This window comes from Melozone crissalis, unplaced genomic scaffold (assembly GCF_028551555.1).
Source record: "Melozone crissalis strain CALT ecotype California unplaced genomic scaffold, PUWL_Pcris_2 ptg000004l_1, whole genome shotgun sequence".
Classification (NCBI taxonomy): domain Eukaryota; kingdom Metazoa; phylum Chordata; class Aves; order Passeriformes; family Passerellidae; genus Melozone; species Melozone crissalis.
In genome coordinates this window covers 24,556,373-24,575,740 of record NW_026535782.1, presented here as the reverse complement: position 1 = coordinate 24,575,740, position 19,368 = coordinate 24,556,373, and the positions used below count along the sequence as shown (strand labels likewise).

The 19,368-nt window shown below is 40.0% G+C and overlaps 1 protein-coding gene across 1 annotated transcript in view; it reads left to right on the top strand.

Moving 5' to 3' along the window:
* The window catches only part of PPM1H (protein phosphatase, Mg2+/Mn2+ dependent 1H), a 129,559-nt gene that overhangs the window by 49,816 nt on the left and 60,375 nt on the right, over positions 1-19,368 (top strand). Inside the window, exons 2-3 of the mRNA XM_054272744.1 lie at positions 8,651-8,819; positions 17,365-17,709. Of these exons, the coding sequence (XP_054128719.1) occupies positions 8,651-8,819; positions 17,365-17,709 (514 nt within the window). The remainder of the gene's footprint in view (positions 1-8,650; positions 8,820-17,364; positions 17,710-19,368) is intronic.

Genomic DNA, 19,368 nt, shown 5'->3' with positions numbered 1-19,368 from the left:
ATGTGTTCATGTGTATGTATGTGTGTATAAAATATCAGTTAAAGTACTGCAAAATTTTCTTAATCCTGTTTTGCTTTAATTACTGTGACTTTTTATACTTTAAATTTAGGAAAGCTAATTTTGGAATTGATTGTTAGCCCCAAGAGGAATAAATGAATGATCACTACAAATGTTTTGATGAACCATGGTCTATCAAGATTAAGGGAGCTACCATTTTTCTGTAGTCTTTTATTTCAGGCTCAGGATTGCTGACATTTCATTGGTTTGCATTTAGCTTCTATTTTAACAGCTTTAAAGATGAGGTCTAGGAATGCAATTTTAATAACAGAAGAAAAGACTGGGTTTTGAGGCACATTTCTACGGCAAAGAGTCACTGGAGTGTTTTTTGCACATGGCCCCTTCCTGCACATTTGCCAGCTAATGGTTCTCGCAGAGGAAAAGTGATGGATGTAAAACTCCAGCAGCAGGGTGTATTTTTTCTTTAATTATTAAAAATTACCAGCATATGAGTGGCTCTGAATAAATTTCCTACTTGTGATAATAAACCTGTACATAATGTTTTCTCTCTTTCTTTTTCCTCCCCCTTGCCTTGCATACGTGTGCTTCCATACATATCAATTTCTATAATGACTTTTAAGAATAAATTAGCAGATTGTTTTCTTTCAGGCTGGGGGGAATTCAAGTACCTGCTGCAGTAGAGGGATATTGTGAAAAAGGCATTAGTGTGTATCTGTGGAAATGTGTACCTTCTCTGTCACACTTGCAGAGATTATCTTGGAGCTAAATTCAGTTGACAGCTGTATAAAAGGGATTAGTACTGTCACCACTCATCTCTTGGGGTTAACTTTCACACATGCTAAATATGAGAGATAATTTTTTTTAAAAGCTTGGACCAGTTTTGCATAAGCCATTTATCTTGATTTCTCTTAACCCTGAAGCTAAGACTGCAGTCTACAGCATCAGTCTATAGATGTGGGATTTGCTGCATTCCTTTAAGCACATAATTTGCTTCACTGTAAGCATAAGGAGAACTTTTATTTGCATATAATTGGCATTTCTGTAAGGAAGAGAGTGTTTATTTTAGATGTGCTTTCAAAAGTAGAACTTTGGGAAGGAAACTGGGGAGGAGGAGGAAGTAGTCTTTTGTTTTCTTCATGCATTCTTGTCATGTGCATACACTCATTTAAAAATCTAAAAGAAAATAAAACTATGAGGTCAATTCAAATTGAGCTTTTGGTTGGGGTTTGGTGTCGTAGTAATAGTAGTGCTGAGCTTGTAGACAGAGTGAATATTTCTGAAACCCAGATGCCCCTTGCTGTAGCAAGTAGGGGCAGGCTGCTTTTCCTTACCTTTTCATCATTTTAACTAGAATGATTTCCATATTTGTCACATAACTCTGTGGGGACAACTGAGCCTCAAATGCAGCCATCCGGTCAGACTGTCTCTCAGCTGTGGTGCTGTCCTTATGGGGGATGTCATGGTCAAGATTTTATTCAGCCTCACATGCAGAAGGTGGTGTACAGCTCATGGGAACCAACATGGAAGTGGCTGCTTTTCCTTTGCATTAGAGGGGAAGGAATGGGAGAACTTTGGTTCCCATCTTGGATGTGAGCTCTAGGATAGATGCAAAGATGTTTCCCATCTAAAAGCAGCTCATAACCAGTATCCAATGATGTGTTTCTTGGTGTGCAGTCAAAAATGAAGCACTGCTTATCAGTGAATTTCCAGGATCACCCCTAAAGGCTATGACAGTGAAATCACATGTGATAAAATGATTGTGAGCAAAATAGAAAAGATGCTATCAGGGTATGATTTCTTTGGATTGAACCAGGTGCCTCAACTTCAAGAGCTGTCAGTCCTAATGTGCAAAGTCACAGGTACTATTCACACATGGCCAATGAGACATGATAAAGGATATTCCTGTAGAAAGGTTCCATTTCTTTTCACTACTATTTAGGGGTTTCTTAATGCTTTCTGCTTCAATTTGAAGTTGAAAACTTATCACACCAGCCAAAGCTGGTAAGCATTAACAACATAATAATGTTATAATGTAGTAACATAATGAGCCAACATAATGTTATAATATAATAGCATAAGGTAAGATTTATCTGCAGCAAAAATCTAGGAAAATCTAATAATGCATAAAAATCTCAGAGTTTTTGTGCAAATATGTTTATCTGGAGGCTGACTTCACCAGATTGGATGTGCTTTATTCATATAAGAAGCATAAGTTTTAGAACTTTCAAGGCAACTTCCTCCTGAATATCATGGAAATAAGTTCGGGCCCATTTTCCCCAAATTAGCAGGATTTGAGAACTTAACTGTTGGAGAGAAAAAGAAAAAGGTCCAAGTGCATTAGTGGGAACTGGACTAGAAAGACACTGGTCAACACAAAGTTGTTTATTCCCATTGTCTTGTGGGTCTCTTGCTTATATTTCAGCAAGTGTTCAACAGCCAGGAAAAGCTACTTTAAATATAATATGGATGATGAGCAGTCTGACCTGGCATTCTTTTCAATTTCACTGTCCTTTGTGGGAAATAAGTGGTGGTTCTCTTACAGTGTCAAATTAATTAATTAAGAGGTTTTGCAATCTCTTCTTACCCCATTCTGGTAGCTAGTACAGAAGGAGTGAGGAAGAAGAATTTGGCAAGTAGTATTGCCAGCTGTGGCTGAGACTGCTCAGCTCTGAAGTGAGATCATGCTTAACCACCTTTGTATCCCACTGGTCTGGCTCAGCATCTGCTTGGGGCTCCCTTGGTTTTCTTCTGCAATACCTGCATGCTAATTATTAAAAAGAGCTGCCTCCCCCTGTGTAGTGGTCATAGAGCCTGCACATTCTTGCAGTGACCTACTGCTGTTTTGTTCCTTGTAGTCACTTAGTATTTAATCTTATTTTTTGGAAAGGATAGTTGGATGGTGTGCTGCATTGTAGCATTTTGGGAAGTCCATACAAATAACATCAGAGTGGACTGCCTTCCAAGATGTCCTTGACTTCAGCCCAAAGACAAGCTGTGTTACCAAGTTATGGTCATTACACTGAACTTGTGGTGAATTTCCATAAATGCTACTCTGCTTTTATACTTTGCCTATTTTAATCCCATCTTTAGTTCTTATTAGCTTGATGGGTGTCATGGCTTCTAGCTGGGCCTCAAAGTGAGCTTGGTCTAGTGTATACTAGTGTAATTGCTGGTAGGAGAAACCATATTTTCACAGCACATCATTGCAAGATTTCATGGCTAAATATTCACTTCTTCCTTGGTTAATAAAATGAAAGTTTTATTTCGCCCCATGGATTTAGAGATCTGATTGAGGTCTGGCTTCAGTTTCTGCCTGCAGTGGACAATGCTAGTGAGTGCTTTGGTTTTGATGTGCACAGTGTGACAGCTACAGTAATGAATGAATGGAACTGTTTAGGCTGCTTGAAAAGCTGCCTTTCATCTGAGGGAGGAGGTGAACAGCTAGAAGGAAATCTCTTTCAAGTTGATTCCTAGTGCAGAAATAAATCTGATGTGGGTGAAAGGGAGGAAACAGACACCTACCTGGAAATCTAAGACTGTAAGTGAGATGTCACAGAAAAAAGCAGTAGCATCCACTCACATGCTTATCCATTAAGGGGAGAAAAAAAAGAAAGGTGGGTGGGGGAAGTAAAGCCAGCAATACTTTTATGAAATTTGTATTTTTATGATATCTTTAATCATTACTCTAAGACTGTTGAAATTATAACACACAACTGTTAGGAATGTATCGTCTGTTGTCTGTATGTATGGTACTCATTCATCTGGGTTACTTCTGTGTTATTAGGTGGGTTGGATGCAAGCTGGTGTCATGCAGCTGTGGAGTGGTGTGTGTGTGCCTCAGCTGGAAAGAGGAGAGGCTGGCTGTAGCTCCTGTGAGGGGGGAGAGAAGGGCTTTGTGCTTCCTGCTCAATTGATTCATTCAGAGTCAAAACAAATACAGGTGTCCACTGCTAGTTTGAAACCCCAGGGGAGGGTAGAATTGAAAATTGCAGTGTACAACAAGCTGCCTATGGATATATCCTTTTATTTCTAGCTCTTTTTTTCTTGCTAACCCTTAGGAGCTTTTGCATTTTTATGGGATTAATATTTGTGGAGCAAATGAGCACATGTTCCCCAAGTAAAAACATGGTTCAGGGCATGTTACAAGCAATGTTCCTTCTCTGCAGCTCATAGATTGTTTGAAGCTTTTTTTGGGGACTATATTTTGCTCCAAGTGGGTAAGGCAACTGTAATAGGGATTTTTTTTTTTTTTTTTTTTTTTTTTTTGCGGGTAAAACTTTACTGTTACAGCACAGCAAACTTTATTGTTACAGCACTGCTTAGAATTTTGGCTGATCACAATTTAATATAATATCAAAGAGCATGTTATAGAAGGGAATAAAACACCCAAAGAGTATATACAGGTACTGATGCCAAAAAAAAAAAAAAAAAAAGAGGGATGAATAGAAATGCTTCATAAGACTGAAGCTTTTATTTCTAGTTTGTGTTTGCTTTATTTTTAGTTTGTGTTTGCTTGTGGTTTGGTTTAGATTGTTTTGGGTTTTTTTTTTTTGAAACTATCAAAGGCTGTTTTGGATGTGTTTAGCAGGCCTGTTTTGGTTCTCTTACGATAAACTTCAGATTTTGCAGTGATCATGGCACAGAACTTTGAGCTCTGCTTGCTGAGAGAAGAATAGAAGCACAGTGTGACTTGCATTTCCATCCAGTCGGATAGGCATTGGGGTCTCATGAGATACCAAGATAATCCTGATTGTGAGTCAAACAAACTAGCTTGCCCCTATCTGGTGGATTTGCTTTTAGCTGAGGGCATGTTTAAGATTAGGAAACACTGAAGTATCCATCAAGATTTGATGCAGGTACTTTGGCTGTGACCAAAGCCCACCACCTGACTGTGCAGGCTTCAGGAAGCTCCTGTTTGGAAAGCACGATAGGTTTTACTAGCACCAGTGTACTTCAAACTGAACATTAGAATTATTTATTTATTACTGAGAAATGTGTTTGACACAGTACAGACAGCGAATGCTGTAAAAGGAGGGGCTGCTCATCTAGATACATTATTTGGTTGAATGTTGCAAGAGTTTGGATAGGAGATACACGGGTATTGGGGGAGAGGAGGGAAAGAATGGAAAGGAGTTGATCATCAATAATCAGTCTTGAGAAATTTGGAGAGAGAGGAGGAAAAAAGAGGAATTCACTTGAAAATGTGTGTTTAAGTAAGCTGGAGAATTATGTAGACCTCACTTTTCTTTTAATTAATTTTCAACTTTTTTCTCTGGATTACTATTAGTATTAATGGTAAAATGAAATTGAAATTATTGGAGCTGTTTCATGTAATTTTGTTCACTTTACAGGTGGAAAAATTATATTTTGAGTTAGACAGAAAATACACAGGGGCAATCTTTGGAAGCTGAGGTACTTCATCAGTGGAAGGAGGGGCAGATTTTCCATAAAAAATTTCAGAGGTCTAATTAAGAGTTACCTTTTGGTGATGTGAATATCTTGTTAGTTCTGCTTTGTTATTTGTATAAGCAGCTTAGATGTGATTTTTGCTCTGATAAGTTGCAGTGTGGGAGAGCAGGGAGGAAAGACAACAGTGAAATCAGCATTGGAAAGCTGGTTGAAAGAATCGCCTGGAGGAGGGATTTAGGAAACTGCAGAAAGAAAAGGATTTCAAAAGTCAGCAAAGACAGAGCTGTTTGAAGTTGAGTCGAAGCTGTTTGAAGCTGAGTAGATGTTACCAGCTTCTGTGCTTGCCATCAGGCACCAGCACGTAGCTCAAGATTTGAAATTAAAAATCACAGGGCTTCACTGCAGCAGTTTTCCAGGATTTGCCTATGAGGTGGGATGTGGGAGTAGAAGAATGCCTGTGTCAGGAGTGGAGCAGCTTTTGGTATCTAAACCCTATGTTACCTGGGAGGATCCATAAGCACCATTTTGATATTATGTTAAATTCAGGTATTCACAAGGAATAAAATACACTTAATCCTCTGATGAAGAAAGAAAAACTGGAATTGTGGAAGATATAATTGATTTTTTGGATTAAATTTATTGTTCAGAGCCCATTCCTCTATCCTCAATACACTGACACCACAAATCCCATGTCTACTCAGTATTCAGTCTTGCCAGGTTTCTTTTGATCATATCCTTTTCTAGCAAGGTGCTTGGTACACAATTTTAACTCCAGGTGTTTTGTGATAGCTGATTGCCAAGCCAATCTCTTGGGTCCCTTTGTTCTCATGGTCTTTCTAATGTATTTAGTGCATTGAAAAATTTTCTTTGTAAGAGCCTTAAAAATGATAATATTGTGCATAACTTGACATGTCATTAAGCATCAGAACATCTTCCACCATACTCTTAAAGTCCAGCATTAAGCTCAGAAACCAGGGCAACTCCAAGAGTACAATGACTTTCATAGGGAACAATGAACGCAGCGGAAAGCAGCGGTGTTTGTAAGGAGTAACTTTTGTCTCTTACTTGTCTTCTGCTTCTTTTTTAAAATGGGATTGAAAACAGCAGCATCAGTAAGGAGACTGGTCAGATAAACTAAGCATTGATTAGTTCCTGATGTGGTAAAACTACACTTTCTCTGCTGGTGCAGTATTTTAGTCATGTTTGTAGAGTTTCAAACTGAACAGGTCTTGATCAACTGATTTAAATGCTTTGGGATTAAGATTTTGTCATGTGTGTTGTATGTTTTGTCCTCCCCCCGAGATACTTTTCCCCCATTTTTGAATATATGCTTCTACTTTTCCTAATGTCAAGAAAATAAGAATTTTTAGACTGGAAGCTTATTGCATCTATATTTGATCTGCAATTGCCAAAGGTTAAGCACTACAGGGGATGAGTGGTTAAACTGCTCACAAGTGCCTCGCAGCTAATTGCTCCTTCATCTCTGCTCTGTATGTGTTTTGCAAAATAATTTTATCCACAATTAGTGTTTATTTACAAGACATGCAAACAAATGGTGGTACTGTGCATACAGATAGGCTGCAAAGTGTAGCATTTAGCACTGTAAGGAAAATTCCCATTTCTGAAAGCAGTTAACTGCAATGAACCTACATTTTCTTTTTTAAAAAGATGTTTTTTTCTTTTCAGAGGCAGGAATACTCATTTGTGTGTCACAGCATCATACTGCTCCTTGAAAGTGAAAAAAATGTATTACCTTTAAGCAAGGCTGATACAGACTTGACATTTCAGCAAGAGCGAGCAAGCTGGGGTTCCCTGCAAGCCTTCCTTTGGTTTTTGTTTTCTTTTCATTTCAACAACTTTTAGCAAGTATTTTCCTATTGTGTAAAGTTTTACCGTAATGAAAATTATGGTAAATTACTTCTTAGAGATCAAGAAGTCAGGAATGTCTTGAACTTGCCATCTGGGTCATGATACACCTTCAAGCTGTTTTTGTTTCTGGGGAGGCAGCAGTTATTTGTAAAGACATGGTGCACCTGATGTGAAACTCGGTGCTTATCCAGCAGTGGAAATACTGTCTCTGAGTATCAGTCTTACTGACCCCAACCTCGCAGTGGGTGGATAGTGTTTGTGGGAGAAGATGTGCTTCCATCAAAGTCACAGTGTCTTTGCTTGGTTGGAACAAGAGTTGTCCCGTCTTGCATGGGTTTTCTCTGTGTGAACCCAGGACTCTCAACCGATGCAAAACTGGTCAATTTGTGATGAGATTCTCATGTAGAAAGTGGAAAATGTGTTTGGGCTTGACTGTTCTGAGATTGCTGATAGTAACCCCACAGCATTTTGGATAACACAGACTTCTGATTAAGGTTATAAAAACTTGGTAGTGGAATAGCTGTTTATTTCAGCCGCATCACTGATCAAAGGAAGGAAGCTGTGGTACAAGTCTTAGGATATCTTTGGCTGTTAAAAGCTTGTACTGAGCTCTTAGTGCTGGGTTTTGCATGCCTGCAGCTCTTAGTGCAAATCATCTGTTTTCTACAGGGCTGGTGGGACAGATGGTTTGAGGTAGGCTTCTAGGGGCAGGGGGTTGTGTTGTGCAGTACCAGAGGGATGTGTTTAGTATGCATCACTGTATCACTGTGGTACAAGCAAGCTTGACTTGCCTGTCGGAGACAAAGTTTTTCCCTTGTATTTCTGTCACAGCATTTCTAATATATGCTGTTTGAACAGACTGCCTTTAGCAGTAACAGCTTTGTAGATTTATAGCAGGCATTTTGTTTGTGCAAAGACTTGGTATCTGACAGAATGCACACTCTTAGCCAGCAGATTCATTATTTACAGCAGAGATGCTGACAGGTAGAAAAGGAAATGGGGGTCTCATGTTTCAACTGGGAGGCATATGTGTTATCAATTTCATCCATAAAGTAGTCTCTTTTTAAAAGAAGTGTGGTATGCCTAGGGGTGAAATATGCTTATGGCACCATTGGTTCTTATTCATATAGTTCTGCAGAAAATGCTCGTTGTGTCACGTGTATGTGTACAGAAATAAAAGGTATGCCTGTGTGTATGGTTGTATCTCTGGAAGGCAGTCAGGTGTTTTAATTCAGTCAGTAATTGCAGAGTCAGTGCTGGACTCTGGTTCCATACCTCTCAAGTCACATTGCAAGATACGGATGGGGGCTTCTGTGCTTTGCTAATCTGGTCACTGTTTTCTTTTTTTGTTTAGGGTAATAAATGCAGGGAAGAGCACGCACAATGAGGATCAAGCCAGCTGTGAAGTCCTCTTTGTCAAGAAGAAAGCTGGAGGCAGTAATTCTACACCAAACAAGAACTCTTCAACAAAACGGAGGTCATCACTGCCCAATGGAGAAGGTCTCCAGCTGAAAGACAATTCAGTAAGCAAACTTCTGTAGCTTGTCAGTAGAGACATACAAAATAATATCAAAGTGTGTAAGAATCTGGCATTGAAAGATGCTTTCTGAGTATTTAATATATTTTCAGTTACCTCTTACTGATTATCTCTACTTAAATGCAGAACATTTCACTATATTTTTCTTAGCTCTACTACTTAACTTTTTGTCTTGAAAAATGCTCCTTGCATCTAAGATATTTTAGTTTAAAGATAGGCAAGGAGATGCTCCTGGATTTTTGTTTTTGTTTCATTTCTGAAATATAATGTTGAGAAATTTGAAGATGAGGAAAGGGCTGGAGCACATCTTCCATGAAGACAGGCTGTGAGTTGGGGCTGTTTGGCCTGAAGAAGGGAGGCCTCCAGAGAGTCCCTAGACTGGCCATCCAGGACCTAAAGGGAATTGGAGAGAGGCTTTCAAAAGGACCTGTAGTGACAGGAGAAGGAGTAAGGACTTCAAACCAATAGAGGGTTTAGATTATATATTATATATATTAGGCAGAAATTTTTCACTGTGGGGATGGTGAGGCACTGGAACAGGTTGCCCAGAGACATTTGGCCAGGTTGGATAAGACTTTGAGCATTCTGGTCTAGTGGAAGGTGTTCCTGCCCCTGGCAGAGGGGTTGAAACCAAATCATCTTTCATCCTAAACCATTCTATGTTTCTGTAATTTACACAGATGCCCATGGTGCCACAAAAACACAGGTCAACCTCCATCTGCTCTAAGTTTCTGTACTGTCGTGTAGGCACATTTGTGCTACATGGAGCTCTTTGGACACTGCACTGGCAGCTTTTTCCACTGTGCTTACACAGGGGTCAGATAAAGAACTGTATGAACCATAAGGGCTGTTAAAATGTGTCTTGTATCTAAGCCATTAAACCACATCTTCAGTCAATGTTGGAAAGATACTGCATTCTCTAATTTAATCAACTACCGAAGCAGGATACTCTTCTAGTTTATGCAGGTAGGGTAAGGTCATCCAGCACATAGAATTCAGCGATTTTTGCAGACTATAGCTTCCCTCATTTGTGTGAAGTGTGGTGTAGGTCATACACTTGTCTACTGGCAATTGTCTGCTATTTTTCATCTGTCTTGTTTCCTGACTGGCTAATTACTTCACCTGCTCTTTAAGCATGAGCTCAGCCTCCAGCAGTGATTGATAGTGTGTGTTCAATTCCAACATTTCACCATGTAATACTAAATGGCCTGTATGAATGTTTTAGTCAGACAATGTGGATAGGCTGTATTCCTGCTACTGGAGAACACAGGTTGTCCCTAAGTGATAAGTAGTTTTTCAATGGACTGTAAGTAGCCTTTTTTTTTTTTTTTGGTAGTTTGGAGGTTTTTTGTTTTGGTTTTGCGGCTTGGTTCGTTTATATGTTTAGGGTTTTTTTGTTAGTTGGTGTGTGTGTGTCTATTTTAAATCAGGTGGTGATTAGCTGTCTGCTTTAGTCACTCTCTCAGAATTCCACGGCTTGGTACACCTGATGGCTGCAGGGTTCATTGAGGTCCTGAGAAACAAGCATTCCTCTTGTACTGTGTCCCTCCCAACCTCTTGCTCCTCCAGTTCTGTTTCATACTTCATTATTGCTGCAACATTTTCAAACTGACAGATCCTGAGGGTTTGCAAATTGCCCCGTTCTTTCCTCTTTAAAAATCTTTCTTTAAATAAGTGTTTCAATTCCTGTGTGCTGATATTCCTCATGATTTCTTTTTTCAAGTACATTTTTTGCAAACTCCTGGATAAAGAATTGTGTCCAGAACTTGCTGGGACTTGGAGTTCTACATACAGTCATGCAAAGCAAAACAGAATTTGTTTTAATTAGCTGTGTATTTAAAATTCTTTCCTAGAAAGTCCATGCAACTGCCTGCTGTTGGTTTAGGAAGGTGCTTGGTTTCAGGAGTGTATTTAACTTTTGTATGCATTAATTATGTTTAATGAAGCAAGCATTTCGCCACAGTACTTGTTTGTGTATAGAAATAACAAGAAGACAGCCACCTTGGTCCAGGTGATGGGTTTGTTTGACACTAAGGGTATCACTGTGCCATGCACACAGGCACACTGCAGAGACCCCTGTGTGCACACCAGCCTGGCTACACACATCTTGATGCTGTGCAGAGATATGAGGTTTGGTCTCATACCACATTAAAAGTTCCAGACCCACCATGTGAGATGCATGGTAAGGGGCCTCTGCACCTGGGATGTGGGTGAATGTAACTGTGCTGAGTTTGCCTGGTTTTGCATATTTTAGGGGCTTGCATGGGACATAAAAATCTTCATAGCATTGTTTCACAAAGCTTGACTAACTTCAGTATCAAAACTTCTCAAGAGCAAAAGCCATGACAAATCACCTTCTTCAGAAGGAACTTTTTTCCCAGACATTATATAGTTAATAAGATTGCATTAAAGATACAGGGTTCTAAAATAGTTTTGTTATTGGAAAGGCATCTTAACTAACCTTGTTGTTATCCATTGTTACAGTTGATGTACTGTTGTGGCAATGTAATGGTAGGGTCAATAAACTTTATGTTTTTAAAATCTGTTCTTTTTATCCATTTGATATTTCATGATGTTGGTAAATATCTCCTCAGTAAATATCTACTTACACAGAGTTTATGAGAAGTATCTTACGGAATGTTCTGATTTTTCTTTCTCTTTTCGCTATTTCCTAGTTCAAGTCTGTATCTTTCATCTTGATTTTGGAAGAAAAAGCCACTCCCTTTCAAGTTTCTTGAGAGAAACACTTTTATTTCAAATCCTCTGTTCTTGATTCTATTTCTGACATATTTTAACAAGATGGGAACATTACATCGAAATTCAGGAGCCAGCTGATCCATATAATAGATTGTACTGTTTTCTTGTTACTTCTTATTATTTATATGTTCTCTTCTTATCTACGGATTCACTTCTGTTTTCTACATGGCACTGATATAGGTGCTATCACACTCATTATTTAGTTGTGGAAAACCTATTCTACCATGTCATTAGACCACCACTTATGTATTTAAATTTGTAATATATTTTCCCAAAACAGGCAGCACATTCCTGGAGAAAGTTTTCTACTAGAGGGCAGTCTTACACTAGCACATAGTAGGATTTTTTCCTTGCTACATCTTTTGTTGGTTGAATATATCTAAAAACAGGGAGGAAAAAAGCACATTGCTATGTTGTGTCTTTTTTTCTTATATATTTTTTTTTACTGTGAGGTATAATACTCCTCACATAGCACTGTGGGCAAATGTTTTTTAAGGAGTATATGAGGTTGATGTTAAATGTGATAGCCGTACAACTTAATTTGTATGAATAAGATGTAGAAATACTGGCTTTAAACACTACAGTGAATGATAGAATATCATCCCAGGAAATATTTATTAAGAAAGCCAGAGACTAAATAGTGTAAATGCCTCATGAGGAAATCCCACTGTAACATACCATCTGAAATTCTCTCTATGTCGTAAAGCACCTTGCAGAAATACTGACAGAAAAAGGAATGAGGGAAGGAGTTCATTGAAAGGATTTTTTTAAAGTGTGGAGCACAAGGGAAATAGGCACTGAAATGTGAACTTTATGTAACAGTGTCCTTTTCATCATCCTCAGATTTTTATTTTCCACAGACTCTCTGAGAATGGCACATGCCATTTTTGTTTTCTCCCGCATTTTGGGAAGTTTGTGAAACATCAGCTACATCTGTGTGATTGTTCTTTAATGCTAACCCCATCGATCCAGCCCTGTGCTTTGGCAAAGCAGCATAAGGGAGTTGGAGATCCATGTGTTGTCCACAAAACTTGAATGCCACTACCATGATCGTGACTCTCCACACAGATTTACAGGCGTGGAAAGGAGGAGGTAGGCCAGAAATGCAGAAATGGAGAAGTAAACATTTCTTTTACCCAAACACACAAACAAATTCTGGGAAGTCTATTCAATAGCATAAACATGGTTTTCTTCTTGAAAGGGTGGGTAATAAAATGAGCAGAGCAGTGAAAGGAAAGACTCTTTAAATTCAACCCTAAGTTAATTCTCTCCCCTTCCCCCCATGCCACTCCATTGCTGCTTGATTAATTGTATCTCCTGTCTGTCCCCATTCAAGAACATTCCTGTTAAATTGCACATCTTTTTAATTTGTACTATTTTTAAAGGCCTTTAACTACAGAGTACCTTCATGATGATTGCTGAAAACCATCAGCAAGCGAAGTGGAAATCATGTGCCAGGATATTGTCATAGTGATAATCAGGCTGCAGGACTTAATGTGATGCATTATTAATTGTCACTGTAATGTGAGGATACATAATTACTAATTCTGTAGTCTTCTTTGCCACAAGTCTGGGATATTGTATGTTTTGTGTAGCATAAGGCTGGTAGCCTACCACAGGCAGCTGAACATATTGGTAACATGAGGAAGCTTTGCTCTGAGGATTGGAGTGGCAATTGCTGGCCCAGTTCAGATTTTATGAGAACTCAAGTTGCTCTCTTAAGTGCTTTGTGACTGTAGCTCATATTTGGAATAATAACAGTCAGGGTAGGTTGTAGTTTCCAGAATAAATCTTTAGTGGCAACATGATTTATTTGCCTGTTTGGAATTAGCTCCATAACAACAATCTGAAGGTTTGCAATGTAAGACTGCTGTCTAGTTTACCTGAAAAGCATGTCCCGAAATGATCACTAGCTATTGCTAAGGTTTTTTCCTTTTTTTTTCCCTTCATATAATTGAGCTCAATTATGTATGTATATATATGCACTTTCTCTCATGATTTCTCATCCATTGCTTGACCCAAAACTTTGCATGTCTTAATTATCTTTTACAATTGCAAAACCCAGGAGACTGTTGAACCTTCCTGAAAGCTAGGTCAGCAGTTGAGGAGCCTGAAGCTTATTAAATTTCCTAGTACGTTCTGTACTAGGAAATTAATTGTGAGGTTGGTGCAGTGAAGGATTTGTTTTCTCTTCTTGTTTCTAGTTATTCAGCCTGTTTGTTAGGTTAGGATCTTTTGAATGAAAATCTAAAATACATCACTGTGGTGACTGACTACACTCATATTTGAAGATTCTGTCCAGATAAAAGAAGAAATGAAGACTGGTGTTTGAAACAGACTACTTCTGATAGAATACTGCCAGTGCTAGTAAAAAAAGTTGTCTTGTTCTCTGAGTTTGCAGAATGTCAGTTCTTTTTGGGAAGAATTTCAAGCTCCCAGATGTAAAAGAGAGCAAAGAGCAATGCATATGCGCACCAAAACAGGTAACTGCTTGGTGGCTGCAGAGGTCAGCTCAGCTGTGTGAGGAAAAGCAAGGACCTTTCTGTGCATTTTGCCTCATCTGCATGCCCTGACTACTGGCCCTTGTTTGTTCACTGAGTCGCTGCCTTAATTGCATCATATTTTTAATTCTCATTGAATTGGTGTGGTTTTGGGAATTAATTTCTTTCAAATAGAGGAGCTGTTTTTATTCTCAGGGTGGGGGGAAAGAGTTTGTTTTTCCTTCCTTTTTTAGACAGCTAACATATTATCTGTGGTTTTCCTCTTTGCTAGTTCAAAAGTAAATGAAGCTTTGTAGGAATACACAGCAGTTTTTCAAGACTAATATTTAGGTTACAGTAATGCCTGCAGATCCCAGCTGAAGTTAAGGCCCTAGAGCATCTCACACAGAATGTCTGTATGAGAGCAGCATTGTGGTAGTCATCTCCCCTGAGTGCTCAGAATACAGACTTTGCAGTTATCTAGGGTGCTTCTGCTGTTGCTAGGGAGAAATAAATCTACTTTGGAATGAGATGAGCATAGTCTAAAAATGTAGGGGTTTTTCTGTCTGCCCAACATAAGGGCAATTTAGAGAACTGTCTTGGAGGTGTGCAAGATAGTGTGTAGATGTCTGAGCTTAGCTGAACTGGTAGCAACGTCCTCTTTGTTCAAGAATTGCTACTCCAAAAAGGACAAGAGCAGTGGACCACCATAACTGATGTGGACGTGACAGGGTGACATGTCAGTGAAAGTCTGAGATACAGCTCAAGTCCGTGTGAACTTCTCTGCCCAAAGTTGTGCTGCCCATTGGCTTAGAGGAAACGAATGGTAACATTTCATTTTCCCTTTTTGTCAAGGGCTATTTTCATCTGTTTTACAGCATCCCAGTCTCATCTTTAACCCCCAAACTCACATGAGGCTTGATCAGTATAGGACATATCCAGAGTTGAGATCATCGTAATGAGAATAAATTCTTTTAATAACTGTTGTCTTTATCTTCTGAAAAGCTGTAACACAGACTTTGCTGGGGGGTTTGCTTTGGAGAACTCACGAAAATGGAGTGCAGATCAAACTTGTTCTTAATTGTAAGTTTCTGTTCCAGTTTGGAGGCATGGGGAGAACAATGACAAAATATTTGCTTCCTTTTGGTGGAAAATAAAATATTTCAGTCTCAATCAGAGTTGAAATGCCTTGGAGATTTCCCCCCTACAAAGAGGGCACATTTCCAAAGGAGTAGCACCTTTAAAGGACATGAGGACAAAAACCGTGGAAGCATTATCCATGGTACATCATAACATGGATTTTGGCCAGGGAGACAAACTCTTAAGAGAAGAATGGGAGCAGAAGTGGTTTGATATACAAATCCCAGGAGGTGCAATGTAGTTATTTTGAATAAATGGTTTCAGTTTTCAGCTGAAATACTTCCACTTTGGAAAATTTGTTTCTGTTGGCAAAATACTTTGCATTTTACATTAATAGCAATCTATTTTTACAAGCAAGTTTAAAATTGCTAATCCAGTTAGCCATTAAAAATTACATAGAATTTTACAGCAAATTGTTGTGAACTTGGATGGATTCTGAGCCCAGAGCAAGGTAGTACAACTGCCAGTCCTGCCTTCAGGTGGGAAGTTTCACAACTGTTTTTTTGATGAATTTGCCAGGCTGGGTAAGTGTGGGGGGAGAAGGGAGTGGTGTCTAGCTAAGAAACCATGTTCAGAAATGTGGACATATCTTGGTTTTTCCACCATTCTAGGATGTATCCTGTGTTATCCTTACTGTGGTAAGTAAACAGTACTTGAGAACAATACCCCCTTATGACAGCATTTCAGTAATGAAGAGTGCATGAGGGACTGATGAATTCCTCCTCTTGGAGGAGCTCTCTGCTGTGTAGATTACTATGATCTTGATGCTTTGGTTAAGAATATATTTGAACTTTACTTCATCAGCAATACTGTATGCAAAAAAAAACACCTCGACTTTTATGTGATTTTTATTATCATGGCACCTTAGTGGAGTGGCTGAAACAGCAGAAAGTAAAAGGAACTGCAGTTCACAGCCCTATCCATAAATTTGAAATAGGCAGTGCTTTGGACAGGAGGAGCTGGGCTGCAGGTGCTGCCCAGACTTTATGCTGATCTATAGTGTAAGGGAGCAGTGTTCAGATGAACAAGTCACATCTCTCATCCTAAATTAGACCACATGTAATTTTGAGGTTCTTTGATTGCAGTGAGATCTAGGTTATGCTTTCTTATTACAAGGTATTTTACAACAGTATAGCCTCATTCCTGTCCCTTGCAAAATTGTTTCTTTCTAAACCTGTATTAGTCCACCCACATCCGACTTGCAAGGCAGCCCCACTAACAGCTGTTTCTGCATAGCTGGGAGAAGGTGCAGGATTAAAATAAATGGAGGGGAAGGAAAGGCAGGAAAGACTTTCCCCATGCTGCTGCCAAATATGCTGTCATGCAATGGTGGGTATCATTTAAGGCAATCTAAATGATTACCTAAGGATTGGTAGGCGAATTTCTCTCCATACAAAAAGTTGAGCTTATCAAGAGTATGGCTCCTTGGTATTTCCCAGGCATTTTGGAGCTTGTGATGCCCAAGGCTACTCTGCCTCCAGCCCTGGGTTAATGCCCTAAGTGATAGGGTCCTCCACCATTTCCAGTACTATACAGGAAACTTTTTAGAGGACTGTGAAGAACCAGGCAGTGAACATAGAGGCTAGATCAGATGAAGTGCAGCTGTCATCCTCGAGGACCCCTGTGCTGGTGCTGTTTCCTGGGCTGGCACAGGCAGGAAAAGCCTGAGTTGTCCCATCTGCCAGCACGGATGGACCTTATCTACCAGCTGTGGAAGTGGAGTTCACATTTGTTGATGGACATCAAACTGAGGTCCTTTGTTTCATGCCTAGCAAGTATCAGGTGCTGTCTTGTGTAGAATTTTGATCTTTCATAGTGGCAGGTCTATCATATATACAAATGCTGTTCCTCTACAGCCTATGATGGCTGTAAGGTAAGAAAGATTGTAAGTTCAATTTTTTTCTTGGGCTTTTTTTTTAAGAGGTTAAGGAAAAGAAAAAACATACTGGGGAAGTGTGGTAAAAATAAGCATCTCTTCTTTCAACCAGAGTTGTACTGACACTGTGGGTATTTCTGTGTTTCAGAAAGAATGTTACCTCTGGGAAAGCTATCTGTGTTTCACCTGCTGCCTCTGTGCCACCAGTCACAAAGGCAGCAGGTGACAAACACTGAGCATCTCTTTTCCTTTCTTTTCTCCCCCTCTTGCTTCTCCAGGACACAGATGGGATCAACCTGTACTACTGGTCCTTGTTTGATGGACATGCTGGCTCAGGGGCAGCTGTGGTCGCTTCCAAACTGCTGCAGCACCACATCCTGGAACAGCTGCAGGAGATTGTGGACATCCTGAGGAACACAGCTGTCCTCCCACCCACCTGCCTGGGAGAGGAGCCTGACAACCCCTCCAGCAACAGCAGGACACTGACACGGGCAGCCTCCCTGCGCGGTGGTGTGGGAGCCCCGGGCTCGCCCAGCACGCCCCCAACACGCTTCTTCACGGAGAAGAAGATCCCACATGAGTGCCTGGTCATTGGGGCCATAGAAAGTGCATTCAAGGAAATGGTATGTATGTCTCAGGGCTCTGAGTCCTTGTTGTTTACATTGAGTCACATCACCTGGAGATCATGAAGATTAGGTTTTTTTTTCTTTTTCTTTCATTGCTTTAACAACATCTGAGTGTGAACAGAACTGTTTAAGCACTCAACAGCCTACCAGGTACACATACCCCTGTGAGGCTGGAGCTGCATCTTAACTCCCAGGTAGCACTGTGACAGTGAATTTGAATTTTCAATCTATAATACTCTTCTTTTTAATTTTCTTCTCCCCCTCCTTTTGTAAGATAAAGATCAATATTGCCTTACAGTGCAGATTTCAGCACTGGCAGTTATCAGGCTGAGTATGTGGGCATGCACTTGATAAAGCCTCATTGCCCTACCAGAGCAGCAGCAAAGGCTGCTTGGTCCAATGACCCAGAGTTCACATTGGTGTTGGAGTAGTGTCTGCAGCTCTTCACTGAGGCAAATTCTGTGCGTGAGTGGGGCATGAAGTTCATTCCTACCACCTTCCTGACTTGTGTACAACCTGAACAACTGTCAGGAAATCACGACCCTATGGGAACAGAATATTCATCTATTTCCCTATGGAAGCTGTTTTTTCCTCTTCTATAGTTGATGTAGTTCCTCCACAACTTCCCCCCCTCATTTCTCCACATTACTGAAAGTCATTCTTGTCAGGCAGAGCAAAATTTTGGCCTGCCAGTAAGTACATGTGGATCAGGTTTTGGGAGGTCTGATAGTGTTGTGTTTTTTTTTAATTTTGTTGCTGTAGTTTTCAGAAAAGCCTCTTATTTGAAAAGAAGGACTGTGAACTATTCAGTGTTTCCCAGTGGTTTTATTTGTTGTCTGAAAAGAAATATCTGATCATTGTTTTTCTTGATGTATGTGAATTTCGTCCAGTACATGCATTTAATTAGAGACTACAGCTGTTGTTACAAGTAGTACTTCACTTTGAGTTCTGAAAACCAATTATCTTTTGCTGGATTGTTCTTTCTTCCCAAGGAAGTGCAGGCAAGCAGACCCACCAGCTGGGTTTGGACTTGCAGGTGGGTAGGTCCAGGAGCAGCATTCACAGCCATGGGTTAGGCATACTTCAGTGGGGGTTGTGTGGGCAGGTTGTGCACTGTGGGTAGTGGGCTCAGTTTCTGCTAGATGAAAAGAAAGAGGATGCATGAAAATCTGTCAGTTTAGCACACCTTTTCAGAAAGGGAGGACGAGATTGCTCCCTTCTTTGTTGAGAAATGAGGGAGAAGATGACCATGCCCATCCACTACACCCTAGTGGCCTCAGAGCATGCTTAAGAGGAACACTAATTTCATGCTTCAGTTGGTGTAATTCTGAGGCCAGAAGAGTGCCAGCCTCTGAGAGCATGGCAGGATTCTCTCCTGTTTAAACTGTTTCCAAGTGCAGGCAAGATGAGAAGTGGAGTTTAGTGGGACTGGGCAGTGAAAGTAACAGAGTGTAGAAGGGCTGTTTCTCTACCTCTCTTAGGAGAGCAGCACGTGCATTTCCCATTGCTGCCTTCCTGAACGTGTCTGAGTGAACAGGGCTGTTATTGCACTGCTTTATTTTGACTTCACATCTCTGGTAGGTTCACAGAGAAGACCATCTCAGCTTATGTTCAGAGATCTGGTTGTGAGGGCTTTTGTGGGTAGAGTATGACAAA